The following is a 10,111-nucleotide window of genomic DNA, read 5'->3' on the forward strand; positions in this document are numbered from 1 at the left end:
ATTAGCTTTGACCTCAGTTCATAACATCGGAAGGGACCATGGAGAACATCATTTGTAAGGGATATTTAATCAGGAAGCAGGTAGGGCATCCACCTGTAGCTCCCAGATGCTTCTCAAATCCCACTAGAACATTTTATTTTTATTTATTTTATTAGTTCAATTTATAGGCCGCCCTCCTCCGAAGACTCAGGGCGGCTTACAATGCACTTATAGCAATAGCCTTCATTCTTTTTGTACATTTATTTATTTATTTTATTTTATTCAATTTGTATACTGCCCTTCTCCTAGTGGACTCAGGGCGGTGCACAGCCAGAACTAAAACACATCCCAATACAAAACTTAAATTTTTTAAAAGAATTACATGACTTTGGCCCAGAATTTAAAACATTCAAACTAAAACCCATTGACAATTTAAAAAGCTAAAAAAAAAAGAGGGGGGGGGGTTTCACGCCAGCCCTGCTTGATGGAAAAGAAAAGTTTTTAGGGCACGGCGAAAGACTCGGAGATCTGATATCCTTCATATCTTCGGGGGCAAATCGTTCCACAGGGCAGGAGCTGCCACAGAGAAGGCCCTCCCCCTGGGGGTCGCCAGCCGACATTGCCTGGCTGACGGCACCCTGAGGAGTCCCTATCTGTGGGAGCGTACTGGTCGGTGGGAGGCTATATACCTGCTTATTAGGGCTTTTGGCCCCCCATAAGCGGTGTTTCTACAAAGTCAGTTTATTGCCCCCACAATCCGGGTCCTCAATTTACCTACCTCGGAAGGATGGAAGATTGAGTCAACCTTGAGCCTGGTGAGATTTGAACTCGCACTAATTGCAGGCAGCTGGCAGCTAAAGGCTACATAACAGCACTTAGTCCGCTGCACCACCAAGGCTCTTATATATGTGACCTCACCACTTCCCATAGCAATAACTTTCTATTTTTCAAAAGAGTTTTCAATTTAACTCATCCACCAACTCTGTTCGTAAGCATATAGAAAACAAACGGAGGGAAAAATAGATAAGGTCAAGAAAGGGAACATCAAAACTCAACACACATAAATTAAAGTGAAGAACTCCTGGTCAGGGAGGGGCAGGTCTGGTTTGCCCCTGATGAGAATCCCATCAGTAGAACATTAGAACCAGAACTTCTTTCTGGTTCTTCACCCAAATGGGCTTTTTAGAGAAGATTAGCCTTGACCTCCGTTCATAACATGGGAAAGGACCGTGGGGAACATAATTTGTGCACTCAGTAAAGGATATTTAATCAGGATGCAGCTAGTGCACGGGTGTCAAATTCAATGTCAGGTTTTCAGGCCGTCTTCAAAAATATTGCGTCTCAAACAAAGTCTTTTTTGAAACAAGCTTCCATTTTATTTAGCACGGCAACTTTTTCACTGACTCCATGCAGCCAGCACTGCCGTGCTGACCCAAAATCCCTCCTCTTCCTTTCCCCACTCCTCTGCATTCATTGGCCATCTTCCCAATCATTCACCCCTAATCTACTGCTCCAATTCAAAGAATTTCCCCCCTCCCATCCATCTCCTAGGGGACATTATCTCTAGCTAAAATAAGTAGGTGAAAGGCAACCGTCCCGTTGCAGACACTTGCGTTCTCCTTCTCATGTCAGCACGAGGATAAATGCATCTTGACGTGCTGACACTCAATTTCATTGAGGGTTGCGTTTGACCTCAAAGGGCCAGGTGGGCGTGGCCAGTGGGGGCATGGCCAACTCAACATCACCTGTGTCGGGGGCGCCTGTGATGGCCCAGGCGGGACTGGGGGGATCCATTTTCTCTGCGGAGGAAGACGAGACCAGGGAGAGCGCTAAACTCTTACCCTCCAGGGGAGCCTCGCTGTCCTCTCAGGCCATGGGGAGGACCTTGGGACAGTGGCACAGACTGTCCAGAGCCCTAGGCAGCAGAGGGCAAGTGCCTAGCCCGGCCCTCGATTTCCCAGGGCATCGAGACCCCCTCAGCCCAGCCCCACTTCCCCTTTCTTGCTACCGTTCTTAAGTGAATCACTGCAGCTGTTGTTAGTAACCTGTTTGTTAAGTGAATCTGGCTTCCCCATTGATTTTGCTTGTCGGAAGGTCCCAAAAGGTGATCCCATGACCCTGGAGTGCTACAATTGTCATAAGTATGAGTCAGCTGCCAGGCATCTGAATTTTGACCGTGTGACCCTGGGGACGCTGCAGTGGCTGTAAATGTGAAAAATGGTCATGTCAATTTTTTTCCAGTGACGTTGTAACTTTGAATGGTCACTAAATGAACTATTGTAATTCAAGGACTACATGTGTGTGTGTATGTATGTGTCTGTATATGTGGGTGGGTAGGTAGGTAAGTAGGTAGGTAGATGAAAGCAGAAGGTATGCAAGGAATTTTCTTTTAACATTACAGCCCTGTTATAGTGAATGAACAAGAGATATTTTTCAGAGCAACCTATAATTGTTCCAAAATGAATCTTCCTTTTTAAAAAGAAAGAAGGGGAGAAAAAAAACCCGAGCCCTTCTAAAGGATGGTGACAATTACTGAATTTCATATTGGCATTTTTATATTTGACAAGGTGACATTGTGGATGAAATGTATATTGTAAAATGCGGCTGGGCTGTAAGAATGATTGAATGTAAATATTTCAAGATGTGGACCGCTGTTCAAATGTTATCATAAATCTCTGCCATTGTTTTAGGGGATAATTCTTCATGCATATTTGAGTTGAAAGGATAGGGCCAATCCCTAGAAGAGTAATCTGCTTGGTTATTGCCTTTGTACTGCTAATGGTTTCATTTTCTTTTCTAGACATTTTTTTTTAAAGAATTCTCTGCTCCCTTTTATGATAGGAAGCTGAGATGATAGATGATAAATAGATGGAGATAGATAGATAGATGATAGATAGATAGATAGATAGATAGATAGATAGATAGATAGATAGATAGATAGATGATAGGTAGATTGGTAGGTAGGTAGGTAGGTAGATAGATGATGGAGAGATGATAGAGGCAGAGATAGATAACCATATAGCTAGATAGTACAGTGGCTCACATGGCTAGGACACTGGCTTGTCAATCAAACAAGTCCGCATTCGAGACCCAAGTACTGCTGCTTGATGGGGTGAGCTCCAGTCATTTACTCCAGCTCCTGCCCGACCCAGCAGTTTGAGAGCGGGCAACCAAAAGTAGATAGATGGGTACCACTTCAGCTGAGATAATAGATAGCTGATAGATTAGATAGAGTGATAGCTGGATAGTACAGTGGCACACATGGTTAGGCCACTGTCTTGACACTCATGAAGCCCACATCTGAGACTCAAGTGCTGCTGTACGATGGGGTGAGCCCCCGTCATTCGCTCCAGCTCCTGCTGACGCAGAAGTTCAAAAGTGGGCAACCTAAAGTAGATACAGTAGATGAGTATCACTTTAGCTGAGATGCTAGATAGATAATTGGATGGATGGATGGATGGATGATAGATAGATAGATGATAGAAAGAAAGAAAGAAAGAAAGAAAGAAAGAAAGAAAGAAAGAAAGAAAGAAAGAAAGAAAGAAAGAAAGATAGATAGATAGATAGATAGATAGATAGATAGATAGATAGATAGATAGATAGATAGAATGAATTTTGCATTTTTAATGGTTTTGAATAGTGATGGTGAACCTTTCTGGCACCATGCCCAAACCAGAATGTGTGCACATGTGTGCATACATGCACACCGGAGCGCTGGATACCTGAAGACCAGCTAGTGTTCGCACACACCAGAGCGCTGGAAATCCAAAGACCAGCTGGCTGGCGCGTATGTGCACACCGGCCAGCTGATCTTTGGGTTTCCGGTGCGCGCCAGAAACCAGAAGAGTAGCTGGCAACGGCATGTCTGCCATAGGTTCACCATCATGAGTTTTGAACATCACTAATGTGACATATACTGTATGTATGGATAGTGAAAGAGAAAGACGAGAGAGATGAAGAGAGAGATAGGCAGGTAGCTGGATAATACAGTGGCTCACATGGTTAAGACGCTGGCTTGCCAATCAAACAAGCCCACATTCGAGACCCAAATGCTGCTGCATGATGGGATGAGCCCCTGTCATTTGCTCCAGCTCCTGCCGACCCAGCAGTTTGAAAGCAGGCAACCAAAAGTAAATAACATGAGTACCACTTCAGCTCAGATGATGGATAAATGATAGATAATAGACAGATAGACAATTGGTAATCAGTCCCGAGAGTTGATTGTAGCTAGTTTATTCATGCTCCTATGCCTCATATCAGCTGCCCTGCTCTTTAAGGGAGAGGATGGCAGTGACAATCCAGCCTCTGACATTGGCTGCACATCCAGTCGTTCTTATAGCTCTTGAGTCCAGCATGTAGTGTGTACCCTGTTTCCCCTAAAATAAGACATCCCCTGATAATAAGCCCAATCGGGCTTTTGAGCACATGGCAATAAGGCCAAGCGCTTATTTCAGGGTTCAAAAAAATATAAGGCAGGGTCTTATTTTTGGAGATAGTTGGTTTATCTTAAATTTTGGGACTGGGTTCTTCTATGTTGAAGCAGTGTGTGTGTGTGTGTGTGTGTGTGTGTGTGTGTGTGTGTGTGAGAGAGAGAGAGAGAGAGAGAGAGAGAGAGAAAGAAATAATATTTTCTGAACTATACCAGTAACAAATGTGCAGCTGTATTGATTCATTCAAGAAAAGAAATTTAGCTGAGGCTGTGGAAATATCTCAACATTTTATGATTGGAGGAGATGGGAGAGTTGTTCGTGCTTGTGCTGTGCAAGATCTGATGCTGGGATGGATGACGTCCTATGGTTTAATGACATAGTCCACCATGTAAAATTCTCCGTCATACCTCTATGGAGTTAGGTTCTATGTTCAAAGTTTCTATACCAAATTTTGGAAAATTTTCAGTACAGGTATATTATATGCCTCTAATCTGCAGAGGAAAATGATTGGCTACCTACCTGTTACTAAGTCTCTTGTTTCTTTATTTTCAAATCAATAGAACATGATTCTCTGTGATTTATGCTCGGTTCAGAAGTAAATACAGGTACTCCTCAACTTACGATCACAAGTGAGCCCAAAATTTATGTTGCTAAGTAAGAAATTGGTTGAATTTTTGCAACTTTTCTTGCCACACTTGTTAAAATCATAATCATAAGTTTATTTGTCAAGCATATATAAGATAACAGATAAAAGTATAAACATAATTTGAATACATGAAAAGAGTAAGTAAAAAGGAATATTAGGACAGGGACGGTAGGCACACTGGTGCACTTATGCATACCTCTTACAGACCTCTTAAGAATGAGGTGAGGTCAACAGTAGACAGTTTAAGGTTAAAGTTTTGGGGGTTTGGAGAAGAAACTACAGAGTCAGGTAGTGCATTCCAGGCATTGACTACTCTGTTACTGAAGTCATATTTTCTGCAATCGAGTTTGGAATAGTTTACTTTGAGTTTGTATCTATTATTTGCTCATGTATTGTTGTGGTTGAAGCTGAAGTAGTCATTGACAGGAAGGACATCGTGACAGATAATTTTATTAGTAACCTGGTTAGTAACCTGGTAAATGAAATCTGGTTTCCCCATTAACTTTGTTGGTCAGAAGGTTGCAGAAAGGGATCATGCGACCCCTTGACACTGCAACTGTCATAAATATGAGTCAGTTGTTAAGCCTCCGAATGTAAATCCCGTGACCAGGGCGATGCTGCCAAGGTCATAAGTGTGAAAAATGGTCCGAAGTCACTTTTGTCAGTGCCGTTGTAACTTCAAATGGTCACTGTTGTAAGTTGAGGAACATCTATAGCATATTCTCTAGATCATCTACCCCAGCGCTCTCCAATCTTTCGGGCACCAGGGACTGGTTTTGTGGAGAGATATTTTTCCACGCACCGGAAGGGGCTGTCAGGGTTCCAGGTAACACTCCCAATGAAATAAGACTCCGAGGCTTGAAGTTCCTCAAAGTTCCATTTTATTAGAGATGTCATATTGGCAAATCTGGAAAAACCCGAATCTGAAAGCTGCCAGGTTTTCCCCACCCAAAGGAAAAAATTGAAGTCCCTGCCCAACACCCACAAGTCCATCCCATGGTCCAATCAAACATCGTCCTAACTGGAGATATCTCCCAGTTCCAGCCTTCCAGGTGCAGAGCAAGATGTCCTTGACTCTCTTGAGAAAGGAATGTTGTTATGACTATATATTATCTTGGCTCCACACAATCCCCCCTCCCAGTTTCACACAGTAGTAAATGAGGCAGGCCTGAAGATCCAATGAAAAAGATGGCTTCCAGGCCTGACAAGGTTTCGCATGCTGCCTGCATCCCATGGATTCACTTGTTTGTGTGGCCCAGTTTTTGGCATGCCGTGGACCAGAGCCGGTCCATGGACCAGGGATTGGGGATCCCCGGTCTAGGTAGCATGTTTAACGCTGTGATTTGGATGAATTTGGACAGAGAGAAAAGCATTGGCCCAAAGTCATCGAGTGAGCTTCAATGACTGAGGGCTTGTACCAGATCTCCTGTCACATCTGCAAATCGGAAAACACACCCTGACAAAGTGTTCCTGAGATTTGTGAACTGTTAAGAAGAGCTTTCTTGCCTTATTTCATGTATTTGTTTTTTCTTCTCTTGTTTGTATGGCCCGGTTACCAGCATGCTGTGGACCGGTGGCGGTTCATGGACCAGGGGTTGGAGGACTCTTGCTCTACCCTGTTCTTTCGACGCTACTTGTAGGACAGGGGTCAACAACCTGCAGCTCCGGAGCCACATGCGGCTCTTTGGGCCCTCTGCTCTGGCTCCCTGTCAGCTGATCCCACCACTGGCTGGCCCCGCCCCTCGCCCTCTCTTGCCAGTCACTCCTCAACTGGCCTGAGAAGATAAGGGCGACGGCGGGGGATGGAGAAGCGGCCAGGGCAGAGACAGAGAGATACAGAGAGAGGGTGAGAGAGACATAGAGGGGGGGAGGGGGGAGGGAGGGGAGAGAAAGATATGTCAAAAGGGTTTTGTGGTTCCTGGTGTTTTTTAACAATTGGTTCTCTGCCCTAATGACTGGCTGGGTAGGCATGGCTAGGGAGGGTCATGTGACTGATGGAAGTGAGTGACATCGAGTTGGCCACGCCCACCCAGGTTTTGTGGCTCCCGATGTTTTCTGTGGGAAATGGGTCCAAATGGTTCTTTGAGTGCTTAAGGTTGCAGACCCCTGTTCTAGGAAATTGTATTGACAATAGTATGTCATGGCTATGTTGCATCCTTTCTGTAATTTTTGTTGGATTGTTTCCGCTTATTATTTATTGGTTTGTTTGCTTGCTTCTTTACAGGTTAGGGAGGTTTACCGTGGCTGCCCTTCAGACCAGGCTGGAGCAATGTGAGCAGGAAACAAACCGTCTTAAGAAGGCGTTGGAGAGAAGCGACGCCTACGTAGAAGACCTGGAGTCCCAGATTGCACAGATGAAGCGGGAATGGGACCAGAGGAAACCCACAAGCCCGGAAAATGTAACTGCTGTCTCCATGGAGGATAAAGACTGTGAAAGCCCCCCCAGCAAGGCTGTCCAGAGCCCACAAGAACCCATAGATCCGACCTGTTTATGTGCTAGTCATACCCCTGTTGATCTCGAAGAGCCAACGGGACTTTTAGGGAGCAGCAATGACGTCTGCTTAAATTCCGCTAGCCAGGCTTGTTCAGATGATCCAGTTACCCCAGAGCCTGCTGGAAGAGATGTTTTTCGAAGTTCTCAAGAGGGCCTTTTGGACGTTGGCAGCTCTGACATGGATACCTGTTCAGAGCCAGCCTGGGATAAAATTGAGGACTGCGCACCCTATAAAGAAGAACTCTACGATCTTCCAGATCCGTGCACTCCGTTGTCTCTCAGTTGCTTGCAGTTAAACACTCCTAACAATAAGGACGACCAGGCTGTGAAAGAGGAAAGCCAGAGTGAGCCATCCACCTTCCTAAGGAAATTGGAATTTGAGGATTTTGGAGAGGCCTCTGACGACTGTAACAAAGATTCCCCGGAGCACAGTGTAAGCAGTTGTGAGAGCAGTGAACCTAAAGAAGGTTGTTTCTCTTCGGACAAACCAGACTTTTGGAATAGGTGTCAGCCACGTTACGGCGAGAACTTGGACTTTGAAGGCTCGGAGCCCAACACGGCCACCAGTGACTCAGCCGAGTCTTTACCGAAATCGAGTGAAAAGAGCCACAATCCAGGCGTGCTGAAAAAACTGCACTCCATCCGCTCTTCGGAAATGAATCGCACCAGGACGTCTAGTGAGGCGTCCATGGACGCGGCTTATCTCGATAAGATCTCCGAACTGGATTCCATGATGTCCGAGTCGGACAACAGCAAGAGCCCCTATTATACCTCCAGATCCTCTTCTGACTTGGATAATTCTTGCAAGACGACCCAGGGGCCCGACCACTTAAACGAAAACGGTAAGAACGAAAAGGAAAGGAAAGAGCCACGTCCTCTAAAGAGTCCTCTGAGCAGGGATCCTTCGGAAGAGGGCAACGAGTGGAAATTCGCAACTTTTTCCATCCTTTCTCCATCGTCACTAGACACCACTGAGCCTTTCCCGCTGTTTGCAGGCCGGACTTCTGAAACGAGCGAAGTGAAGCCTCAGAGCTTCTTATTCCAGCGGGAGCTTTCCCCGAGCTTTCTTTTCAGCAGCTCTCAAGGAGCTTTTGACGAGAATAAACTTGGCTCCTCTTTATTTAAGGTGGCTCCTGAGCTGCAAAACCTCCATAACCAACTCCAGTCTCCTTGGTCGTCGTCGTTCGTCCCCGACAGAAAAGCCAAAAGCATCCATTCGTCGGCGAAAAGGAAAATCCAGAGCAGCCTGTCCAGTGCGAGTCCGTCAAAAACCACCAAGAACTGATTTGTTATGTGTTCTTCTTTTTTGTTTTGTTTTTTTAAAGCAAATATATATATATATAGTGCCCAATGTGGAAAATGTTCACATTCTCACTCTCCACCTTATCTCTACAGGATATTCTTCACCAGGCCTCCTTTGATCTCAGTCTGTCCATTAGTTGAAATGCTGAGTGATGGAGCTTGAATATCCTCTCTGTGTCTCGAGTGTAATGAGCTATTCATTGGGAGAAGCTCTTCAGAACATGCATCACTTGATGTTCTTCAAGTTTTGATATCTTGGGTTATTTTTTAAAAGTTTAGGTTGTATGAAGTCCACCGCTCTTTATATGTCCAGTTACTGAGTGTGACAGATCTTCAAAATGGATCAGCATTGAAACCAGTCTTTCTAAAGGGTAAGGCACCTCTGGAAAGCTGTGTAGCTGCGTTCCTTAGACAACGTTGATGGCAACTATTACCTAGTCTGGCTTCTTGTAGAACCCGGCTCTGAGAATAAAAAAAAATGATTGCCTGTTCCTTAGCTGCATGAGTCAGTCTATCTCTGTGCTGAATTATAGCTTTTAATGTGTAGCTGTTAACATTTTTTTTTCTTTGACAAGTCTTTAGTTTGGGGGAATGTCAGTTTGCTTCCGTTGCAAAATCCAGAGCTTTTTTTTTTTCTTTTTTTTTAAAAGAAAATTTGGTTAAACACTGCTTTTAATTCTCTCCCCTCCCCACCCCACCCCTACCACTCTCCCCCCCGCCCCCGCCCCGGTGCTCCATTGTTGTACAAGACTATGTGATTTGTGTCTGTGTAGTTCATCAAAAAAATGGGTTGGTATGCTAATGGATTGTTTACCGAATGTGCATTTTACATGAATACTGTACTGTTTTACATTAATACTGCATGATTTTTCTATGTGGAGTGAATAAAAAAAAAAAGTCACAAGCACCGTAACCATTTGATGTGGCTTCGAGCATTCAATTAACGCAGAAAAGATTGCAAACTTGTATAATTAGAAATTCTTTCTGAATTTTCATTAGTTTGTTTCCTGATAGCGTGTACACTTTTTGTTAAAGTAGGATAATACAAGTATAGTTGATAGAGCTATGTATTAACTGGCATTCTGGATATATGTCAATATATATTATCTATAACTTCAAACATTAAATGAATCAGAATCTGGATGGGACCAGCCCAGATTTGGATCATTATCAGGAAATTCCACCATCAGGTATTATATAAACAGAAATGGCTGTATCCTTTTTGTCAGAGTGCGCACAGTGTGGCTGTGTGAGACAAGC

At 44.3% G+C, this 10,111-nt stretch overlaps 1 protein-coding gene across 1 annotated transcript in view; it reads left to right on the forward strand.

Annotated features, from left to right (window-relative positions):
* OBI1 (ORC ubiquitin ligase 1) overlaps positions 1 to 9,764 on the forward strand; it is a 47,045-nt gene extending 37,281 nt beyond the window's left edge. Inside the window, exon 6 of the mRNA XM_034417084.3 lies at positions 7,280 to 9,764. Coding sequence (XP_034272975.2) covers positions 7,280 to 8,834 — 1,555 coding nt within the window. The 3' untranslated portion in view covers positions 8,835 to 9,764. The remainder of the gene's footprint in view (positions 1 to 7,279) is intronic.
* Positions 9,765 to 10,111: the final 347 nt, after the last annotated feature.

Source organism: Pantherophis guttatus, chromosome 5 (assembly GCF_059756535.1).
Source record: "Pantherophis guttatus breed Tessera chromosome 5, ASM5975653v1, whole genome shotgun sequence".
In the NCBI taxonomy this organism is placed as follows: Eukaryota; Metazoa; Chordata; class Lepidosauria; order Squamata; family Colubridae; genus Pantherophis; species Pantherophis guttatus.